The sequence below is a fragment of the Topomyia yanbarensis genome, chromosome 1 (assembly GCF_030247195.1).
Source record: "Topomyia yanbarensis strain Yona2022 chromosome 1, ASM3024719v1, whole genome shotgun sequence".
In the NCBI taxonomy this organism is placed as follows: Eukaryota; Metazoa; Arthropoda; class Insecta; order Diptera; family Culicidae; genus Topomyia; species Topomyia yanbarensis.
The window spans coordinates 192753093-192777442 of record NC_080670.1 but is presented as its reverse complement, the minus strand read 5'-3'; the positions used below and the strand labels follow the sequence as shown (position 1 = coordinate 192777442).

The 24350-nt window shown below is 39.1% G+C and overlaps 2 protein-coding genes across 3 annotated transcripts; one reads left to right on the top strand and one right to left on the bottom strand.

The window, feature by feature from the left end:
* The first annotated feature begins 852 nt into the window (after nucleotides 1–852).
* Nucleotides 853–2982, top strand: LOC131685439 (tether containing UBX domain for GLUT4). The gene is made up of 3 exons (XM_058969153.1): nucleotides 853–1055; nucleotides 1136–2204; nucleotides 2262–2982. The coding sequence occupies exons 1-3, from the start codon at nucleotides 972–974 to the stop codon at nucleotides 2657–2659; spliced, it is 1551 nt and encodes a 516-aa protein (XP_058825136.1). The 5' UTR covers nucleotides 853–971; the 3' UTR covers nucleotides 2660–2982.
* A 1280-nt stretch (nucleotides 2983–4262) lies between these two features.
* On the bottom strand, nucleotides 4263–16140 carry LOC131685428 (arginine/serine-rich protein PNISR). Of its 2 annotated transcripts, none has more exons than XM_058969132.1 (7): nucleotides 14975–16140; nucleotides 14797–14919; nucleotides 14640–14742; nucleotides 14297–14353; nucleotides 14004–14116; nucleotides 13637–13937; nucleotides 4263–5657 (listed from the first exon to the last, which is right to left on the bottom strand). In XM_058969132.1, the coding sequence occupies exons 1-7, from the start codon at nucleotides 15998–16000 to the stop codon at nucleotides 4999–5001; spliced, it is 2382 nt and encodes a 793-aa protein (XP_058825115.1). In that variant the 5' UTR covers nucleotides 16001–16140; the 3' UTR covers nucleotides 4263–4998. The 2 variants fall into 2 exon arrangements, with proteins under 2 accessions (XP_058825115.1, XP_058825123.1); XM_058969140.1 differs by having other exon boundaries at nucleotides 14297–14344.
* Between the last annotated feature and the right edge of the window lie 8210 nt (nucleotides 16141–24350).

Sequence of the window (24350 nt, the reverse complement as noted above, 5' to 3'; positions counted from 1 at the left end):
CTATAGTTTTCGGTAAGATTAAGAGAACATCGATAATTTTATCATGATCGTCTGTGAAACGGCAGAGAAGCGCCAAAACGGATACAGGTGTGCACATTTTTTTTCTATGTGTTAGTGCGGTTTGCATTTTTCTTCGATGAAGCCGAAAGAACAAGAGGATATGAGGAAGAAAAGCACAAACAAATGACGTAGTCGACCTTTCCGTTGCCATAAGTTTTGTTTCGGCTCGGTCATAGTTCTTTTAATCGTTATTTTAGAGGAAAAAAGTGTCCCTAAGTGTTCGAATCGGTAGATCCGAGCTGAAGCTCGGACTTTTCTCACTTTTCATCGTGCGCCAAAGAATCAGGATGCTGGTTCGGATGTTTCTGTTTACCTGAAGGGCCCGGACGCCTTGCTTTATTTGCAAGTATAGAACTAATACACTAAAAAGCGTCAAATGCTCCCAACTTTCTTTCTCTTCAACTTGGGGAAGCCCATTATCAGCAGGATGCCGATAAATCGGTACGTCTGGGCTTCCCGAGTTTGAATGAATTTTGTGGAAATTCATTCATATGATGAAAAAGTATGGGTAAGCAAGGCAAGTTAGGATAAGAGCATATTTTTCAATAGTTAAATGCACCAAATCATCGCGACAATATGCAAAATCGATTCAGAGATGAAAAAGGAATTGTTTTATCAGATCAAATTTTTTGATAAGGAAGATCTGTTTCATGTCGTCTGAAGTCTACAATATTGCCTTTTGTTCCATGCTTGCCACTTGATAGCGCTGCTGTCACAGAAGAGATGTGAATAATGTAAAAATTTCGAACAGTTCAGCCAAACGCTCCTTTGAATGAGATTGATTCTGACATTTCTCGCAGATCAACTCAAACTGTCAAGTCATATTCGATTGTTCTTGGGAAGCGGCTCTTTTCCTACAAAAAAACCGATATAGTATTCGGAAAACCTTTTCATACAATATCCATGAAAATATGGCCACGCATGCGGTAACAGTGCTCACTACTAACGGTCGTCGTCAACAGGTGAAAGTTGAACCGAACCTTACCATTTTAGACGTATGTATAAACCTTAAAACAATGTGTCGAAATAATTCAATAATGAACGTGATGACGCAAATTACATTTGATATTTGTAGATCCTTGAACAAGTCTGTAAGAAACACAACTTCAATGCAGATGAACACGACTTGAAGCATCATAACAAAATTTTGGACCTTTCGGCAATGTTCCGATTTTCCGGCCTACCCAACAACGCCCTTCTTGAGATGGTACCGGCTACAAAGGTCAGAACTGAATCGGACGTAACGCTCGTCGTCCAACTGGAAGATGGTAGTCGACACGAAGGGACCTTCAAGCCTTCTACCACTTTAATGTACATTCTAAAAAATGTCTGCGAAGAAAAGGCTAACGCTGAATCCAACCCCGTGATGATCTACATGCGAAAGGAAGTACAGTGGGATTCGATGGAAAAAACAACATTGAAAAGCCTGGGGTTGACCGGCGGACGAGCCATTATCAGATTGCTTCAGCGAACGCCAGAGGAGCTAAAAACACAAGCCAACGTATCGGCGCCTTTGCCTCAAAAGGAAAAACCAGACGAATATGATGATCCGATTCCTCGAAGGACGCAGCAGCCGGTTTCCATAGAACAGGATAATAATGGGGAAACGAATATTGCACCGGTGCCTAAAGATAAACCCAAGTCTCCTACAGCGCCCAAGAAAGCAAAACCAAGTTTTGGCAGCCCGGCAGCAGGTCCATCCAAAGATAAATCGCAATCGGCAGCTCCAACAAGCAGCCCAGCCGAAATTCCAGAGCCAGAGCCGAAGCCTGAATCCATAATCAACATAATAGGTGACCGAGAAGCCTTGCTGTTTCATTTAGAAACGGCCGAGCGTAGCACATTCGAACATCCTGATTCGTTTTATGAAATAACCGTTTCGGATGTGCGTAAAATGTACGCCGATTTAAGGAAACAAGTTAAGGAGCTAGAAGAAGCGCCATTAATGACTTCCGAACTTCGTCAGCTCGAGGACAGCAAGCGGGTTCTGAATAATCTTTCACGTTACAAAACTACTATCATAAGAGTGCAATTTCCCGATCGATACGTGCTGCAGGGTATATTCAAACCACACGAGTCGGTATCGGATGTAATGACTTTTGTACGAGATAATTTGGATGATTCGACTGTTGATTTTTACTTATGTAAGTATAGTTGAACTATTTAAAAAAATGTTTTATAAAATATTACAAATCTTCAAGATACAACACCCCCAAAGGAGCTTCTTTCAACAGAAAATACACTCGTGGAAGCGAAATGCGTACCGCAAGTTCTGCTCCATTTTGGCTGTGAAAAAGAACATTCTTCCGGCAGGTTCCTTAAGCTACATCTTTACGAGCAATTATCGAACGCAACCGGAGCAACACTGGTGGCTGCGCGTTCTCGCGGTCGTTTAGATGAGATAGCAGCCACCACGACATCTGCCGGCTCTTCTACGGTCTCAATGGAAACCGATGACAATCAGCCTGAAACAGGGGATGCAAATGAGGGAAGCACAAGCAGCAATCGCATGCCCAACGCAAATTTTAGACCATCGTCCGTACAGACAGCCTCCAGTGATGTGAAAATGCCAAAATGGTTCAAACCGGTTGGGAAATGAAATGTTTAACATTGTATTTTTCCGCGTTACTCCAAGAGTTCTACAAACAGCGGTTCACTAAAGTCCGATGGCTTGTTCTTGTTTATGTAAATATTGTGATTTCTAAAAAAGCTGGGTAATAGACTGTCAACAGAACAGATGAATGATTATTTTAAGAAAGAAAGAATTCTGTTCGGTTGGAACTAAAGCTGTGAGGTGTGTTAGAAACACAGTTTGGGGAGCGGTATTGGCATCTTTACGCAGAAAATATATGTAGGGGGCGCAACATGCTTGGGGTGGATGTTTTGCAAATAAACTGCTAGATCAGTAGCAAATCCTTAAAAGTTTACGTATTTTTTGCATTTTTAAGAAAATTGGCCTTAGTTGTATAAAAAAATGAAAGTGAAGTGGAAAAAAACCAATTTCCTTCAAGATGGCAATAGATTTATTGTGCAAAACAGGGATAATATAGCATATTGTTAAATTTTTCTTTCTAAATCGGTTTGTACAAAGTTGTGTATGTTCGAAATGAGAGCTAATTCTTGCCAAAAGTGAATTTATACTGGTTACGCTTTGATTGGTTGTTTAAATAGTCTTAACTGGAGCGGTTGTGAACCCCAACCTAGAAGCACAATATACACATGTGCAATATACAATGCATTTTCGAAGATTTCTTATGTTGAACCTGAGTATATCTACTAAAAACTATTATCATTACCTTCCAAATTATTTTTCTTCCCCTCATAGTCCATTATTTACTATAATTGATCCGTATTTACGGAAAAAACATTAAAAAATTACATTAAATTACTTATGGTGGATATGAAAAACGAGCAAACATCCACCTTATCCTGTTTATGCTATTAATCTGTAGATGTCGCAGCAGGTAATTGAGCTTTGCAGCAAAATGCCAATTAGGCAATCCATTAGACGTTTGTTTGACAATTCAGCGGTGGGTTCTGTCAGCAAGTCTACTCCTGCAAACAGAAAACTCATCCGACAAGCATCTTTCGTTAGTCCGATTCGTTTGATATTGGACCGAATCAACGATATTGTTGGACGTCGCACCCCTCGGAGTAACTTCAGAAGAAGTAAACAAGAAATAATCAGCTGATCAGAAACGTCTCATGGATTGCCTAATATTCACAAATGTTAAAATTAAAATCTTTCATTCAAACACTCTGACCTCTACCCGCAAATAGCGGAACCAATTATCTGCTGCGACATCTACATATTGGTAGCGTAAACAGAAGATTACCGTAATCCATGTAACCACCAAGCATGAGTGTTACAAAGCGTTACTTTGCGAGCCCTTGCTCGACTGGAATGACATTTTTCCTGGAATGTTTGTTTATGATCAGCTGTTCACAGTTATGTCGAAAACAAATAAGCAACTATTCCGCTTCGGACTTATAAGAATACGTAAAAGGAGATCAGAAAGGGGCCAATGTATCAGTGGTTTAATACGAAATTAGCTTAGCTTTGGTACGATGATTGAGACTTAAGGTAATTTTCCATAGAATTATTTCGAAAACTGGGCTCTATCAATGTATGTTCATTCTTCATCCAATAACTTTATGTTGTTCTTTTTAATGTCCTATTAAACGAAAAAAAATGTGACGTGTTCCAATGTGCTAGATCGATGAAAAACTGTATTCATTGAACGTGTTTGGTGTGAATCATGCAAATGGGGAGCACGCTAGGCTAAATTGGGTTTCACCCATTCATCGAAGCACTAAATCCGTAAAACTTTGTGCTTGAACACCATTATCACATGCCTGGGCGCGGATGTGAAAATTGGTGTCCAATTATTTCTTGTCAAAGTTGTAGAGATTTGATAATTTTCGGGTAGGGGAGCGGTTTAGATGACTTCGGGCTGAGAACGCCAATCTGCTTGTTTTATTTTTCTGCCTGTCTGATATTAAGTTGAGCTCTTGCCACAGAATCACCGGTGCATATAACAAAAGCCCATAATTCATAAAAGTCGTATCGAAAAACTGATTTTGTCATATGTCTACTAGACCAATCAATGGATGGGTGCTATTCTATAAGCTTTCGTTGCATCTCTTGCACTTGTACTACCATTTTTTTCTGTTCCTTAGAAAGTGTTCACTTAGAAATGATCAATTTATTTTATAGTATATTCGGATGGGAATAATACAAACTTATATTGTGAATGCGTTATATAAACCCATTTCCGACTATCTATTATTGGTTTTGCAAAATGAAACCAACTCGATAGCTCCCAATGGTGGCGAACTATTTTCACGATAAGTTAAGCAGCAAAACCGAATTACAGTGGAAGCGGGTAGACACGATTGCTAGTCACAAATAGCAACTATCGCCAACTTGTCTAATGTTTAATGTCTTCGCCTCGATGATGACCGAGATCGACTCCTAGAGCGTCTAGATGAGCGATACCGATCCCGGGACCGGGAGCGATCCCTCGATCTGTACGAGTACTTGCGATCTCGGTCATCATCTCGGGAATCACGCGAATATGATCTTCGATGACGCGAGTAACTACTACGTTCGGAGCTGTGCGAACGCCGTGAATGCTGCGAGTAACCATCATCGTCACGGTCTTCGTCATAGTAATCTTCTTCGTCGCCACTATGGCTGTATCGGGAGCGTTTGTGTTTCTTGCTTTTATGAGACTTGTGCGAAGATTTGCTACTATTACCACCGCGATCACTCCGATGCGACGACGAAGCTCGACTACTGGATGCATTGGATGGTGCTTCGGACGTGATGCTATTTTCACGTCGATACTGTTCTAAATGCATCGCTGCCGCAATGGCTGCGGGGAAAAGTGGGGTGGCTGTTGAGGGGTTTACTGCTGAAGCTGCCACTGTACCGGTGCTTGGCGTTTGCACGGGCGGGGTAACTTTCGGTACAGATAATGGCTGTACAATCTCTCCCGGTTTATGGTTCACAATCGCTACGTGAGTGATGTGCGTCTGGCGGACTGTGTCCTTCGGGTCGCTGAACCGTGAAATTCTTTTGTCCCGTTGCCGTCCTGCCGAAATAGAAGATAGAAAAATGAGAAACCGATTATTTACATCCTTTTTAACAAGGTTCGGAAGGTTCCGAAAACAACATAATGGACTCGTTAGGCGGTTAGATAATACAACATGTTTTGAGAGCAATGTGAGTGACAAATTTACTATATGAGCGAAATATAAAGTAGAGGGACATGAACGATAAAGGAAGTTTTTGCACACATGGCGAAGCTCATGGTTAACTATAAATCAATGGGAACTTCAAGTCTGCTTCGAACCACCGAAGGCAGCGGTCACAACACGCCAAGCTCGAAAGGCGAACGAGTAAAATTATACAGTTAACCATTCCTACAGGAAGGACTGTATCCATCGGAATGGCTTTCAGTGATAGCTATGTTAAGTGTGACAACATTAAGATAAAGATTCCCGTATATACTGAAGATAACGCTATTGAGGCACGATCTGACGCAATTTTATGTCGATTGTTTCTCCGTTAGAGATTATCAATGGCGGTATTTCTTACCAAAATAGTATGATAAGAATGCTGTTGAAATATTCTATTTCTTTTTTCGTAATACCATGAATCTGTCTGTGCTCAGACCACGCTGTACACTAATAACAATCAGTCTCCCACGTGTCAGTAGTGTAAATAATCCACACAAAATCTACGCAGGAAAGCAGTACCTACGACAACAAAATTACATACAGAGGCCTTCATATCATAATCCGAAAAATCCAATAAAATCAAATTGAAAGTGATAATCAACTGTGATAATTTACCGCCGCGGAAAAGAATCGAAGTGCGAATAATTCGACGAATGTGCATTTTTTAAATTACTTGTTGTAGGTACCTAAGGGGGTCTTCTACTCTCATGGTTTCAAAAAATCGATTTTTTTCTGTGTTTAATTTTAATCTATATGTATCTGAGAATATACCACAGAAAGGATTTGGTGAAAATCACATTCCTTGACATGTTTCTAGCAACCGAAAGGTACTCATCTCCGGCCGTTTCTGAGATACTAAGCGCGGTGCACCACGATGGCGCTAGGAAAAATTATTGTTTAAAGCATTCACCGGTCCATTCTTGACGGTTGATGGATATGTAAACGTCTATGAATGGATTCTTGTTTTTTTTTTGGGACGAGAAAATCGTACGGAAGAAAGAATGCGTCGGACATTTTGAGAAGCGTATGGGAACGAGGATACGAAAATTGAAGAAAGAAAACTAAGGTATCGGTGGAAAAGGAAAGGGAAAGTTGACGTACAAATCAATCGGCCAGATAACAAAATTTTATGGGCTGGCGATTAGGAGGAACTCAAATGCGAAATGCAATCTGGGCTTCCCTCGAACACTGCTCGTCATCGAACGAAAATCTCCAACACTCAAAGTGTTCACCCGGCGATGATAGTTGGTGCAAGTGTCGTCAGGCCGAATTAACAGGAACTTTAGAAACTTTCGAACATGTCAGGATTTACGAATGTCTGTCATCTAATGATTTATTAGAAAGATGCTTAGGAGCTCACCCCCAAAACATCAATGAGTCTCTGAATAGTGGAATCTGTTTCTTAGCGCCAAACACTTGCATAAATTCTGGCAGGCAGATGGTCAATGTTGAGACTTATTTGACAGTCAACAACCAAGGATTTTCGTCGATCTTACAAGCTATTGAGGTGATGGGAATTACCTTGGGGACTGAAGCTGAAAGATATGATACTCGACGGTGAACGTATAACTCATTCTGAACGCAAAGTGGGTGTCGTGGCAAAACAGGCCCCAATTCAACAGAGGGAGCAAAATGTGGACAACCAAGAACATTTTTGTGATGAGAAAGGTGAGTTCTACGGCCCCGATATAGCAGATTAACTAGTAAGATACTACAATCGAGTTATACACCGTACTTTATCTTTAAACGCGTTTTCCTGAAAGAAGCGTTTTTAAGGCGGTCAAGTAAGACTTTTCATAAAAGTATTATTCCGATTTTAATAGTTTTTTCTTCAATTGTACAGAAAACATACCGCTATGTTTATGAGGGATTTGCAAAATTTCAATTTGTTCCATTTTTATGGCCTGTAATAGGCCAAAAAATATTGGATAAAAAATATTGGAAATTTTCTCAAATCGTTATATAACTTACAAATTATAAAATAAAAAAAAACCCTCTTGGGAAAACAGCCAACGTATGATTATAAAACATATGAGTTTTCTCATTACAGATTACCCAATTTGCCACAACTTTACTTAAGCGGGACCCATGCAGCTTCAACATCAATGTCATCAAGAGTTTCAAGATCGCGCGAGATTTTTCTTGTCGTCTTCAAAAGTAAATTGAAAAGTCAAAACATGTACCCTCAAAATAAAAAAAAAATTCAAAATCCATTAAGTAAATGCTTCACAATTTATTCCCAAAAAGTGCTCAATTTTGGGACTCGCGAGTAGAAGACCTCCTTAACCTTCCGGCAGTCGCGCTGGTGCACTGAGTGCACGCTACTCTGAAAAGCTAGCGAATCGTCTTTGGGCACCGGAGGCTGCTCGTTGAGTAGGCCATATGCGCGACTTCCGGAGGGTTAAAAGACGCACAACACTGCTAAACTCACGCATCGAGCCGGGTCAAATAATTTAATGATAGAAAAAGGGGAACTTTGAAGGTATCATTAGACAGTATTGTTGTTACGGAAGTGGCTTATTTGTGATTTAGGATACAACAAAACACTTAATAAACCTGGAAAAAACGTTTCAAAAAGATAAGTGGGCAATGCCAGAAACAACTGCAATGAAGTAGAATACATTCAGGATTATTTTTCATACATTATTCGCACTAAATTCCACAGAAATCTGTATCGTACATAATCTATACCAATTTTTGTGGAAAGAACAGATTGGTACTGATTTTTGGAAAGCCTAACTTGTAAAACGGAGTCGGTGAGAAATCGTAATAAAACACTTTATGTACTGAATTGGTGGCTCTGAAACGGGCCGGGCTGTTTCGAGCTGGTATACTTGGTGAATTCTAAAACGGCATATTTGACCTCTCCTATGGAAATAAAAACGACCGACTGTCTGTATCTCACAGAAATTTATAGTCTGTACGGTAAATTATAGAGATGTTCGTGGAGTAGAACAAATTGGTATTAAATTACTAATAATTCACAACTAGTATAAATAACTGAAAGATTGATTTTTTTGACCTTTTCATTAGCGACGTTCTGATTTGTGGCCTAAATCACGGCTGTATACGGGTGGCTGTTAATTTTGTATCCTTAAGGACATGCTGAATAGAGTCACAAGGTGGCAGCTAAAATGGCTGCCGTCGTTTCTGTTTCTTCTCTTTATTTCATCATCAAAATCAAAACATTGCATTGGCGCGTAAGACAAAATCGTTTGTAACTTAAATGCCTTATCTCAGATTGCTTAGAAATTGTATCACTGTATGTAAGCATGTTAGCACATGCAGATGAATATATTCTCTTCACGGAATTCTCATCCGTTTGGGAAATTTGTACCTTTTTATTTTTCAAAACAAATGAAACACGTGGTGCGAAAATCAGTCAGCTGATTGCTGAACGATACGCATGTGTGCGTGCCATCTCCTATTGGTATAGCACGTTCTAGCCGCACACAGATGCTGAACGTAATCCGAACATAACCGAACCTTTGTTGTGATGTTGGCATCGCTTCACCTTAAACAAATCCGGCAGACTTCTGTTGACATTATATGCACATTATTCCCATCACCACTTGTTGGCTCACTGAATAAAATAATTTTTCTACCCAATCCCTTTGTTCCATTTTGTTAATTACCCAAAATAAATGAGACTGGCATCTAACAAATCAAAGTGTGCTATTCGTTGATTTTTCTATATATTTACAAATTCATTAACGACGCTTGTTTGTTTACCATTTATCTGTCAGTGTCGTTCTAATCGAGCGCGAAACCTGTCAATGGCCCTTATTCGAGAAAGATTTTCTTCGGATTGAATTAACTTAAAGGTATCCGTAAGACGTAAGAGATGAAACGAAACCTCTGATTCTATTAGAGGATTCACTATTTTTCGAAGCAGATTACAAATTAATGAATCGCTGCTTATTATCCTTTGAATTCCACTTTCGATGGCAAAAGGCGTTTACCGTTTCCGGTACATCCCAGGGTACGGGGCACCTACGCGATCGAGACATATCAAAATGGGTCCGTAGCAATAAATCTGGAAAACCGAAATGGTCCTTCACATAAGATCGAACTGTCCAAAGCCCTGGCATTTGCAATTTTCTTACGCAGTAACTTAGATCGTAGCTTTTATTGGATGTAATGGTTGTACATATATAGTTGCAGTATTATTTCATTATTTATATTCTGAAATCTGAAGTAAATTCATACTACTGCATTTATTACCGATCCATCAAAATTGATTATCGGTAAAGAGTGTTCCCGGTTGATAGGATTGTGTCTTGGCTATCATCAGCAGTGGGTACAAGTAATTTTATTATTACTGCCATTCAAATGAAATAGATATTTCGTTGAAACAATAATAAACACGAACTTTATAAATTATTAATTTATATTCGATGTTCAGGTGAACATTACTCAGCCTATTTTTAACTCGATATTTATTTAAACATTGGTCGAATCAAATTAAAAAGGTATTTGTTCGTGTGAAAATCTTAGTAGACAAAGGTAGGACCATATTTTCTGATTAAATGACAGTCGAGTAATAAGGTTCTCGTTGAACAGCAGCCTGTTCAACATGCGGGATATCCCATATCGCGCTATTACGGCCGATATTCTGACTTCGATTCGATAAAAAATGAGAATCTTTTCAGTCATGTAGTTAGAAATAATTTAACGAATTCAGTATTTTTTGTTAAAAACCTAATGTTTATTCTTCAAAAAAACGTCAATGAATATTGGAGAAGGGGTGCCGGTCAGCCGTACAACGCAACTTAGTCGCGATGCTCTCACGAGAGCGCTGAACGGCACTGACGTCCATCTTCTGGACACAACTCCGGATCCTGGTGGTCAATTGCTTCGTATCCTTGGCCCGCCAATTATTTTTGTACACTAGGGCACTGACTTCTTGTCCGACCAGAAGACGTAGTTCCCATTCGCATGATTCTCCTTTAAGAACGGCGGAAGAATTTTTTTAAGACACTCCTCCTGGTACACTTGTTGATTGATGGCCAGACCGTTCGACTTGAACCACGGCTTTGGAATCCCTCTGTCCGATACGGCAATGTACAGAATAACTTTTATTTTTTTAATCTATGCTTAAATTTATATTTTACTTCGGGGGGTGTGGCCGACTTGTCGCTGGAATGGTAGCTGCCATTTCCTAGAATGTGGATCTTCGAGAGCAGAAAGTAACTTTCGTCGTCCAGCACGAACGACGTTCCACGGTAGTTCTTCGTCATCCACCGGCACTGCGATATCACGATCGTTATCTGCTCGTCCGTGTACTCGGGGGACTGAGTCTTCTTCCGACAGATGATGTCCTCCATCTTGAGGGTTCGGTGAATTACGGTATGGGAGCAGTAATATTGTGGCCGGCGTCACGCAAACTCGTTCCGTCCTTGTTGTCGAACAGCTTTTCCAACGTTTCCTTCTTCTTCTTCATTATCTTCGCCGGACGGCCGCTACCGGCGCTCAGGGATGCCAGGATCCGGTAAACTGTACCCACAGACACGTTTTCATTTCGAAAGTGGTCTACCGTAAACTTTTTTCCACGATGACAGTGCGTTTCGTAAAATCGTACAACACGCTCGCGGAGTGCTTGCTGTTTCGACGCCATCTTCGATTTACCTGACAGTACCCGAGAGAAATGAACCATACCACCCATTTCTAGGGAGTCCAGAGAGCAATTCTCTTGGAGAAAAAAAAATACGCTTTTTAGTTTCATTACAGAAAAGTATTGACATCATTCTCATTTTTTATTGAACACCCGTTAGCAGAATGAGAGGTTGCCAAGAACGGTTGGGCCTGCATGCTAACAAGCCCATTCATTAGGTTATCAATATCTTGTATTTCCATTCGATGGCCGTTATTATCACTGGTATACACGTATTATACAAACAATCCGTTTTAAAGAATAAGAAATACTTTCCTTGATCTATAACGTTGTGCACTGTTATAACTATTTGTCCATATTGCGTGCTATGATACGGTGGCTTCCAACCCAGTAGCCAGGGTTAAATTAACGAAATTTGTCAACATACCATAAATAGTTATCCGGTCGATTAAGCAGGTAAGACTAGCATTTCAGGCAATACTTTCACGGTTGTTTTTGAGTTCAAATTGCATTGCAACATAAGTTACTATTAGTAGTCGGCTACCCAGAATTTTACGAAATTCAAAAACTAAACAAAATCATTTTTTTTTCAAATGACCGTGTACTCAAAGACTTATTAAAGAACTAGATAACAAACCATGCTTTATATGTCCCATTGCTTTCTTGGAGCGAATCCTAGACCTTATGCCCCTCTAAATCTCCAAATCCACGACAGCTATGAAAGGAACTGGTGATTCATCGTCCTTCCGTTAAGTAGGTGAAACAGCAATTTTTCTCTTCTAACTAATCCTTTATCATTCCCCATGAACGATGGAGATGGGTGCGTACGACAATGGCAGCTATTGTCAATGGAATTCAAACGAACATGAGAGTTGCCGACCGTTTTCGATTTCATTAAAGTTAATAGATATTTTATTTTTTAGAAGGCTTAGAGTTCCAGGCTACTAATGAATATTTAGTTATATAAGTTCCAACTTTTCAAGATAAAAGTTTGTTTTCGATTTCTCGTCAGCAAATCCGAATTTCTGTGCTTGACTAACCGAGATATCACTCGTGACCAGCTGCTATTTGAAATTACCGTCTAACTGGCCCCAAGTTTGTGTCATGGATTGAATTGTGGAACCGTAAATTATCGAGCAATGCGAATTCACCCTGTTGCGAACGCATTTCTTATGTCAGTTAGATGAGAGACGTGGGCTAGATACACACGGGTATTGCGAGAGAAAGTGCAGCGGATGTAGAGTAGCTCTTGGTTAATGCATTGGCCGCAATAGCTCGTGCGTAAGACACATGAACCGGTACAATACACCAGTCCGCAATATGACGAATTGTTCACCCTCTATCTGCATGAGAATGACAGGCTCTGTTTTACGCAAAAACGTGCTAGAGTAATAACAGTATTTTTAAGTTCCGTAAAAGCAATCAAAAATCTAATCTTTGTAACTCCCATTTCATCAATGATTAAAAATTAGAAAACATGAAACATCAGCCATCGTCTCACTCAGACCAAACTATGCGTATTTTCTTGCATATTCGATTCCCCGGATATTATTAATCCCTGGTTGTTCATATCAACAACTGATAAACAAAACAGAGCTTTCACTATTTTCTGTACATAGCGTCACCGTCCGATAGACAATCTTATTAAAGAAGAAAGTCATTGGGGGTGGGCGTAGCGTAGTTGGTAAATCGATTGCATTGTACGCAGCGCCCCTGGGTTCGAGTCCCAACACAGCACATACGGTTAGAAATGTCTCATAAGAGATTTTTCTAACCCGAAGAGGTGAATGACCTCAAGGTTAAAACCTCTATAATCGAAATAAAAAGTCATTAGCAAAGTTAGAAAACATATACTCAGGTTTTTTTTAAATAAAATGGTAAATGAAAACCGCGTAAAGGAAAATCGCGTAAATTCAAGAATCCGTGCAAAAAACCTGAGTGTATATGGTGCTCATAATTATGTTTGAGCCCTACCTATCCTCCTGGAGTAACCAAACCATACAATAAAATAATTTGCTTGACAATGAGCGAAAATATAACAAATTAAACCAAATCGTTTGACCATTCGCTATTTGGCAACCTTTAAACGCTTCGCATAAAAACATTCGTGGCCGGTGATGCCATAGTCCCTTCCAGTAGTGAAGGCAACCCCAAACACTAGCGACAATATAATACACAATAAACCCACAACAATCATCTCAAATCAAATTGACTTACCGAGCTTGTAGGCATATATTTTATCATTAACAGGCTGGGTCTCACCATCTCTGGGTCCGAATTTACCCCCGTGTACGTTACCGGTAGCGGAGTTCGGCGCCGAAGTCCGGCCACTTCCAGTGGCATAGTCGTCGTCGTCGCTATCCTTGCCCCGCTGCTGATGTTCCTGTTGTTGCTGCTCCTTTTGCACCTGTTCGTATTCCCGTCGTTTACGTTCCTCACGAGCCTCTTCCTGTGCCAATTGATCCTCTATCTCCCTAGCTGTCCACTCAAACTCTTTCTGTCGCAGCTTGATCGTGTTCTAGACACAACACGTGAGAAATAATCATGATAATGTAAAGCAGTCAAAACACTCCACGATAGTTACTCTTAAGTTTCTCTCCGCTTCCTCGTCATCGGTATCGCTGCCAGCACCATCATTCGGTCCATTATCAGATTCACTCTCATCTTCCTCATCACTGTCACCGTAAATACCGAGACCTACAATGAAACGGGCCAACGATTATTCGCTGCCAACGGTGCAGACGGAGTCTGCAGTTGAAAAGCTTATCTTGCTTTACATCGACTTCCAATTGAATTTGAATTATCAATCGACATTTTTAAAAGCATTTTTCAACATTATTTTTTTTTCTTTTGACAAGAAACAGAACATTAACTTACCGAGTCCACCAGTGAGCGCAGCGAAACCGGTCTTACGTAGAGCTTGAGCTGTTGGTGCTTAAGTTTGGATTTGTTTTTTGGGGGCACAACAAAAAAATAAAAGGCATAAAGGTACAATTGTGTTCGTGGCGATTTTAGTCTTGGGGGTCGAATGAAGAATATATGGAAATTGATCAAAATGGGGATCGATTAAATTTTCGAAGAATGGGACGTATTTGCGTTAGGGGTATAGTTTTATCGAGTGTATTTCTATTTCTCGAGGCCAAACCACGGCTGAACTGCCACTTGCATAAGCTAAAAAAGAGAAAAAGAACCAGCTTTGAGTAGCTTAGCAGAAGACTACCTTTTCGACAGGCTTTTGCCAGGGTTTCTTTTGCCACGAGAGCGATTTCTTCGTTTGTAACTTCAAGTAGTATTTCTGTCAAATTTCTGCGCACGGATACCATCTGAAATGTTAAAAAGTTACAGTGGATATGTTTCCTATAACGGTAAAATATTACAAGTTCTTGAAGAATTTCCTCTCGTGAGCGGTGTGGCACTGGGCTTGCTTCCCGATGCTGATTGTCAGCAAACGTATCCCCACCTCTAGCCTCCTCCTCCTCCTCATCGTCCGAATCTGATTCCTGTGGGCAAATAATATGAATTATTTCAATTCTATGTTTAAAGAACTAATCCTACAAATTTGCTTTTCTTCCGTGCATTTTCCAACTCGGTCAACGCTTCCAGTTCCACCTGTCTCCGTTGAGCGAGCATTTGCTCGCGTAGACGCATTTCTTTTTCTTTCTCCTCTTGCCGTTGCTTCTCTCGTTCCATCTTTTCCAGTCCTTCACGAATCCACGCAGGAAGCAATTTCCGTTTGGCATCGGTCATGGTCTGCGTCGTATCCTCATCCAGATCGGTATCATTCGTTTGTTCCTGGTCCAGATTGATCACTTGATCCATCAGACCTGGAATTCTTTTCGGTGCGCTCGGCTGTTCTTGAGAATGTTGGCTCACCGGTTGTACTGTTCCTGCAATCTCGCCGGGACTGCTCGATTCACCTATTTTATAAATTCGAGCCATTTTTGCTTGCCAATTAGCCACAGCCAGAGACGCATTTGGATTTACCGTGATAGTTTCGTAGCTTGATTTTTTGGATGCATTGTTCACAGGTTCCGTTGACCATGCAGCCTCCCACGCGGGATTTTGCCATTCGGTGGCAGCAGTGTACTGCCAAGGAGCCGCTCCGTTGTCCCAAACATGGGCCTGCTGATGCTGTTGATTACTAATAGCAGTATGATCCTCATCACGCTCCACTTCCATCGGTGCTTCACCTTGTTCATCGATGGTCCCTGACCGTACACCATCGGAAATCGATTCCCTGCTATTCGAACCATAGTTATCCGATATGATGGGTGGAGGTGGAGCTGCGGGAACCATATTCGCAGGTAGGGTTTCCTTCATCTGAATCCATTGTTGAGCAAGAGCGGCCCAATCTACCTGATCGTTGGACATGTTCTGGTACAGACTAGGATTCAGAGAGCTCCACTCTCCTTCGACGAGGGCTCCACTCGGCCCAGCTTCCGAACCCGATGTTTGATAATTTTTCACTGGTGCCATCGGTAACATGGCTGCCATTATTGAAGCCGTCCCACCGCCGGCTGAACGACCCGTGATGTTCGACACATTTTGACCTCGGCCACCAGAATTTGAGCGGCCGAACATTACTGGGACACTCTTTTACGAAAAGGATACGTTAAATACACAGAAGGTGCCACTAAACTGCAAGTTTTTCACTATTTTCTGCACATTCTTTGAACTTCACGTAAGAAAATTGATCGGAAAACATTAATTCGTATGACATTTAAAATTGGACTTCAGAGTGAAAATTCGAAAGGGCGTATTTTAGTTTTTTTTCCTATAAAATTATTATACCTTTCATTGGAAATGCGCCGTTCAAGAAATGTTTATGTCAGGGATGCCAACCTTCCAGATTTCTCTGGATTCCTCCAGATTTTTAAGCGTCATCCAGACATACAGATTTATTTTTGTCTGATCCAGATTTCAGAGATTTTGTCCAGATTTATCCAGACATTATGAAAAATAACTAAATAAAATACAAGAAGGCTTCGTTGATTTTTAAACCACTATTTGAAAATAGTTGGGAACATCACATATCAAAGTTTTTTCGCTGAAAGTCGCCTAAATTTTCCGAATTTTCGTCAGCTGGATGTTCCGGCAATCCAAAATGCTGAATCCCTAGAAATTCAAATTCAATCTATTTCACGGATTCTCCATGCTGAAAATTAAGCATTTGATATTTAAAAGGGAGCGCAACTATAGAATTTTCAGTATGTCGAGACATATTTGTATGACAACCCGAATAGAAATGTACAGTAACAAAACCATGATTTTCACTGTGACAGTACAGTAATTTTACAATAATTTGCAGTAAGTTTTAGTGTTATTCTACAATACAAAAACAATAAACTTTAACGTTTCTACAGTAAATTTCAATGTAAAATAGACTTTTACAGTAAAAAAGGGGGGTGGTTATGTATCTTAACATGAAAAAATTTAATTTTTCTTCATACATTTTTTTCTCGAAAACAATAAAATTTAATGTGAATGCACTGTATCATTTCTTTGCTGAACAGTGAAATTTTTTGTTACATGAAATTTTATTGTAAATCTACTGTGAGAACTTGGCATCGAACAATGTTGAAACAGTAATAACTATAATATTTATTGTTTTATGATTGTTTGTAAGGTAAATGCTATTGTAAAATTCTATCCGGGAACCAAGCATATTCCATCAATAAAATGTACAAATCTCGACAAACATATGATTACGGCCAAGGGCGTGACACTCTTTTATAAAAATATTTCACTTGGTTTTATATTTTTTATATCACCTTATATTTGTTTATAATTATCTATAAAAGTTATAACTGATTCGAAGTGTTGAAGTTCGAAAAAAAAATCGAACGACCGTTACCATAGTGGCCTTAGTTACGCGTATGATTCAAAACAATGAAAAAATGGAGTCAGATCAATAAGAAATGGCAAGTACCTGAATATTTATTCAACATTCTATTTTATCTACGATCTGTTTGTCTCCTTCCTGTTCATCGAAGAAGGTTCAACGGCAGCTTAGAACCCTAGTTAGAACCTTTCATATTTATGCGTTGTTGATTTGCATCGTCGTTGAACCACACAACGTTCCAACTAAAAGGGAATATTTCATTTTTCATTGGATTTTAAACCGCAATAAGGAAAATGCTACCCATAGTTTCCAGGCTCGCTGAATGGTGATGGAAAAATGCGAAAAAGATTTGATATGATATATCTCAACAAGCTGAAGCAACAACCACAAACTACTATCAACCCCTAAATTCCACAGCAGCAGATACAGCAACGGTATTTTCAGGCTCAACAGCAATAGGATTCTAAGAAGCGGGAGCACTATTCAGTTGGTACAATAACCGCAGTAGGGTGAGTCATTTTTGAATATATTTTATTTCGAATGGATTAGCACCAAGTTCAATATATTGTAGTGTAATATTCTTTAAAAAAAAGCTAGCGCTCGAAAAAAACTACATATCGTTCAGATCGAATTGGGCACAAAACACCAAACAGCAATAACCGGACACAACCGTAGAGCAATGTGCTGGGAAGCGCCTTTTTCTTTCGGTAAGTTTCATCCATAAATGCCCCCAATCGTTCATTTTAATGTTTCAATGACTGCCGATTTACAGAACAAACATGTGAATGAAGCGTGAACGGATCAATCGTGTGTGTGTGGTACCTCGTTTTTTTGCACGCTACCTGGAAAACCCGTGGCCTAATCTGTAAATCGTTGTCACCATTAAGCTGAACGAGAGCCATGTAATGCCGCAAACTAGTTCAATATCAATCAACCTAACCATCAATCCGTACTGATTTGGTATTTGCTTCTTTCATACAGGAACAAGACCTCAGGGCAGATGACATGCAATGGTTGATGTTGGTGGGATAGCAAAAACGCCCACGGAGATTGTTTCCAAAGTACCGCGAGCTAGATCCCTCTCAGTAGCGCGCAACGACACGAAAGCTACAAGGCCCTGTAAACCAAGAACAGCTCGACTGGATTAACAGTTGTTTAATAGTTAGTAAAGCATAAAAATAGTTCTCTCGTTCAATAGTAGTTTTTGGCGGTATTAATCGATTTTTTGCATTTAATGTACGATTTTTTGATAGTGTAGCTTCTGCCAACGGCAAATACCCTCACGTCTTCGTTTTATTGAGATTCTGAGTACATATTTTGAATGCGCATCCGCACGTTCATATCGCAGTGTACAGAGGTGAAGAACCGAGCAAAGTAATACATTCAAACTCATCTGTTTCTAGTTTGCTCGCTTGACGAACTTTTGGTTGGAACACTGCTTTCAAGTTAGGTAAGAGTAAGGTGGTATTGGTAAAGGTAGTCTAAGACCGGAAAACAATTGTTTGATCTGAAGGTTGGTAGTGCTCGTTAGGAAATGTACTGACCATTCCATTTCCGAAGATGATGAAAACTCACATCCCGTAATGTTATTATTCCGACAGCGAAAGGAATTCAGTGAATATTTATTTATTCATCCGAACATTGACTCTTAAGCGACCCACCAGCAAGTCGTCCAGTATGGATTCCAATTGCTGGGTAAATGAAGAAGTCTCATTATGGCGATAAGTCACATTAACACTTTTCGATCTTAATCAACTGGAAAATAAACGCTTACTTGTTGAAAATCTTTGACCATATGTGAACCATTCACCACAAGTGATTTACAAGACGGTACACAACGGCAGCTGTAAACCCGGGTACATTCAATTGTAGGAGGAGATACCGAAACTAGAATGGTTTTTGCCTCGTTGGTAACTGATTAGGGATCATCCATAAATGACGTAGCATTTTTTGAGTGATTTTTAACACCCCCATCCCCCATCGTAGCATTTTGTCACAAACCTCTAAATACCCTCTGGTAATTACGTAGCTTGACGATAGCCCTGCCCCCCCCCCTTGTCACCGTAATTTTTTTTAAAAATTCTATTCTATTCCCCTTTAAAAAAGCTACGTAGCATGACATGACCCCCTACCCCCTGTCGTCACACATCATCACAAAATACAAAACTCCCCCCTTCCCCATATAATGCTACGTCATTTATGGATGATCCCTTAGTGATCTGCAATCAAAGTCGATAGTTTGACGATATATGCAAAAATGCATTTCATGAGCGTGTAAAAAAACTCATTGCAAGCAACGGGCGAATGCAAGTGCCAAAACATCCAAACGAAACATTGGAAACATGAATTGTAACTTTATTCCAGATGTCAGAAACGCCATCATGTCCTGATTAGCACTGGTAACAGGCTCAGCAAAGTGAGTTCGCTAATTATCGTATCTTCACTCTGTTTTTTTAGCACAATACATCTCTTTAATCAAAATGTTAGAACGCGTTGTAGAAGCGACAAATTTGGAGCCGAACGAATCGTTTGCCAAGACGAAGAATTTCTCATTATTTAGCAGTGATGATCAGTTAATCGATTAGTGTCTCGTCTAAGATCGTTCTGCTGCACAAAGAACTGTCGCAAAACTTCAAGAATTATTTGTAGGATCATTTCTCGCGTGTAATTTGAAAATTATCAGTGGGCCAACTTCAGTACAACTGCATACTCCTGCAAAATGTAATGAAATTGCACGTTTACGTCGAATCATCTGGGAATTTTCAGGACATTCAGCCTTTCATTTATAACACTCAAGTACGTAAGTGCGAACATTTGTCAGGTAGTCCAATTTGGTGTGAAATGTGATGATTGTAGGAATTGTGAGAAATCAGTTTACCTAGTCATATTATAGTACAGGATCATTACTGTTTAAATCCACCTAGTGGTACAATTCCGTCTTTCTCAATTATACAATAGGATTCCGTGGTTGGTTAGGTTCATTATAAAGCTTATTTTTCCATCAGTAATCTAGGTACAAAAAATATTAGAACCAGTGACCGTTTGAGACATGTCTTCACTCTTGGCACATTGTTGTTCAAATCAGTATGTTGTATCATTTCATATTAACAATCTATTCTTCGCAGTATCAAGTATCAGTTGAAGTATTGGTGAGAGAAACTGGTTTTTAGTTGGGAATTTAAAACCAATTCTCTAGCCACTGAGCAATTCTTCGGGCTCTCTTTCACAAACTTGCTGACAGCTTCTTCACCCCACTATTTTTATTCTCTTATATTTTATCGTGATTTCTGGAATTGAATAAATGTTTCAATCATGAATATTCTCATGTCTCGTCGGTTCCAAATGTTCCTCTTTCTATCTAACCGCTTCACTTCTAGTGAACAATGGCAAACTTCAACTCTAACCGTATCTCCAACAGTGAATTATAGTTGTCAAAGACGTTCCTGAAAGGCTGTAAATGATGCTTACGATAACTGTTCTAAATTCGCTTGGGGGCTTCAAAAGATTGAGTGTTGTTTTATGCTCCAATAAAACCAGCATGCAGAAGTTTGTTGACAGTCTAAAATGTAAACTATAGATAAACGCGGTAAAGCAACTGTTATAAATGGCTGATGTAACCTTGTTAAGCAACCGTAGTTCTGACAGCCGGGCGGACGATGGTACTACTAGTCGATCCCAGCCACACAGCTACTTTTCGTTTAGTTGATCTAGATTAGTCCTTGATCTCAAACTAAAGTCCTCATCGTTTTCCGGTTCAGCGTTTATATTGTTTTTTGGTGCGGCTCTTGGAGACGTTCTCGGCAACTTAAACGTGCGGCGTAATAATTAACATGGCAACCGAATGTAGTGAATCCTTCTATATTTTTGACTTGAAACTGGAACTAGCTTGTTGTAAAATAGCGGAACCTATCGTTGGCAATTAATTTGCGATTGATTGGATTCACAAGTCCCAAGAAGAAATCGTTGGCCAGTTTGCTCCACAATATTAATAAATAAAAAATGACATCTCATCATAAATATTCAGCGCACACTGAGAATATGTTCGAAAGCAAATTCGAAAATTCTTCAATTCATATATGCTTATAAAGTGTATAAAATTATAATGTTGCTTATAATTTTACAAAAACATTATAATTGTATAACATTTTATAATTTATTGGAAGTGTCACACCCCTTGATTACGGCCTAAAAGCCAGCTGTCAAAATCCACTTTGAATGGAAATTTCGGACAAACCGTTACTAGTCGAACACAGTTCACAACAGTTTATGAAAGAGAAAACTTTACTCTTTCGTTTACTACCAACATCTGTGATTGGCGTGTAACGGTTTGTCCGAAATTTCCATTCAAAGTGGATTTTGACAGTTGGCTTTTAGGCCGTAATCATACGTTTGTCGAGAAATGGAGCTTCCAAAAAATTGGCCCATCCAGACAATTCCAGACATTTTAAAAAAAATTTACAGATTTTCTGGAAAAACACTTGGCATCCCTGGTTTATGTAATGAATTGATTATTGAAAACGTTCACAGATAGCGCTAGAAGCAAAGTGTTACTGATTTCGTTTTGTTCTGTCATATATTATCGTTGCAGTTGAAAACTGGAAAATCCAACCAGCGACAATCGTTTTTTCCTTTCTCAGAGCTGCGACGACGTTAAGTAATGAGCCATATTGTGTATTCTCACCAACCTATCAACACTCGGCGATGTAGTTTCTAATATGTACTTTGATTGCTTGTTCGTGCGCTATAATAGCTGAAGACGATTTGGGAGAGTTATTATTTAATAAACGTTTTCAATGATAGGCTCCTTGCGTTTCAGATGCTGTCCAACGCACGCAATTTGTATTCTCGATATTTGCAACCGGAATCCTGTACTACGATGATGCTGAACAAATATGCCAATTTTTACGAAGCAATTCTGAAATTTATGAGTGTTCACCTTGATGGCCGTCACCGGAGGTCACCAAATAGTAACTATGTTACGAATTGGTTTAAGTTGTCGCAACGTAACTTTGCGACTTTGCGGAAAGAATGCTGTTATTGCGTTCGCATCTCATAATAGTTGAATTTAAACATCGTCTATTTTGCGAAACATATTCGTCCAGTCAGCATTTGAAAGATGCAATACTCGACAATACAGAAGTTTCCAGTTTGTGAGATGTTTCAGTATGACATTTTGGCCGTCGTTGTCGATTATGATTGCAAGTAAAATGTGCTGAGATAGCAAAAGAATTCGCGTTTAAAATTACTTGATTTGGGCGACATTCTATTTCACACTTTTGGTAGCTGAAATGAAAATAAAAAGGAAGGATACAATTCTCGACAAACATATGATTACGGCCTAAAAGCCAACTGTCACAATCCACTTTGAATGGAAATTCCGGACAAACCGTTACACGCCAATCACAGATGTTGGTAGTAAACGAAAGAGAAAAGTTTTCTCTTTCATAAACTGTTGTGAACTGTGTTCGACCAGTAACGGTTTGTCTGGAATTTCCATTCAAAGTGGATTTTGACAGTTGGCTTTTAGGCCGTAATCATATGTTTGTCGAGAATTGGGTGATTAAGCTATATTCTGGTTGCAGTTGAAAATCGAAATAGTGAACTTGCGCCTTTCGGTTTTTCTTCTAATTTCAGCGTACGCCAGTAATAGTAAATAGGGAAAAAAGCAAAAGACGCAAGTTCAATATTTCGGTTTTCAACTGCAACCAGAATATATAGTTTGCCGTCCCATTCGATAAATTTTAGGTCCAATATATATATAATATAACATTATTTAAAAAAAAATTCGTTGTAATACTTAAAACGATTTTTTTTTGAATTTTAAAATAAATCTTATGTAAACATAGACAACCATACATAGGAAAACTGCGGTTGTTTATATCTGACCTATCAAGACAACCCCCCAAATGAAAAAAAAACTATATTCATTGGATGGTGTTTATGTCAAATAAAAATAACGCTGAGGGAGAACCAACAAAACATGATTTCATTTTTTTCTGACAGGGCATCATTTGTCGTGAAATCAAGACTGTCATATTTCTTTATTTTAAATTTGAAGTTTTATTTTCACGTTTCGTGAGTTGGAAAAAAACTTTGTTGTAATCACGAAAATTATGTATGTTAATTTTTTTCTCATTTAATGACCCAATTTCCAAAAGAACATAATTTAATTTGCGATATTGGTACTTCTCATCCAATGAACAAATCCATATTAAATTTGCAAAAGGGCGAATAAGATTTGTAAACAAACTTTTATTTTGATGGTTTCTCTTAATTTACTATAATTTCAAAGCAGAACAAAATTACTTCTACGAAAGGGTAAAAATTTACATTAACGCATATTTTTCATGAAATTCCACTCTGCAGCAGACCAATGAGCGAAACAAGTTTGTTTACAAAAACACTTTCGCCCTTTTGACGAATTAATATTGAAATATTTTTTCGAATATCAGGACAATAAACAGTGACTATGGCAACCTTCGAATTTATTTAACCTTCCGGTTTCAGTGGTGCTAGACCTAGTTTTGTTTTATCAAAGTACATCGTCACTTTGACAGTGTACCTATTCGCGGTACAAGGTAGCTTAAAACATATTTGTATTTGGTCTCGGTTTCCAGTTGAAACTTTATTTATGAAAAGTATTTTCATAACCACCGTAGTACCGCGATTATATTTCGATGAAATTTATAAGCCAAATAGTTTCAAATCGCTGTAACTTCAGAACAATTGCAAGTGAAACTAAATTTCTTACTTGTTCCATTCATATTTTGGCACTGGTAAATTTTTTCCTAGAAGTGAAAGAAGCTTTTGTGGGAAGCTAATCCTCATAGAAAAACAAACTGCATTACTTTGCCAGTTCATGAGCTGAATCATAGGTGTCGCATGGCTAAGTTTAGTTTTGCCGCAAATCGCCAATTGCGTTCCATTGCAACAAAAACTGCAATTTCGTTATACATTTTTATTCGGGATACTTTTTGCAAAAATGTCAAATCACTCGCCATCTGTCCGCCGACATTTGAGCTTATCGTTTTCACACCATTTTCAATTCGACTCTTCGGGTCAACTCCCATTATCCAAGTTTGACAGCAC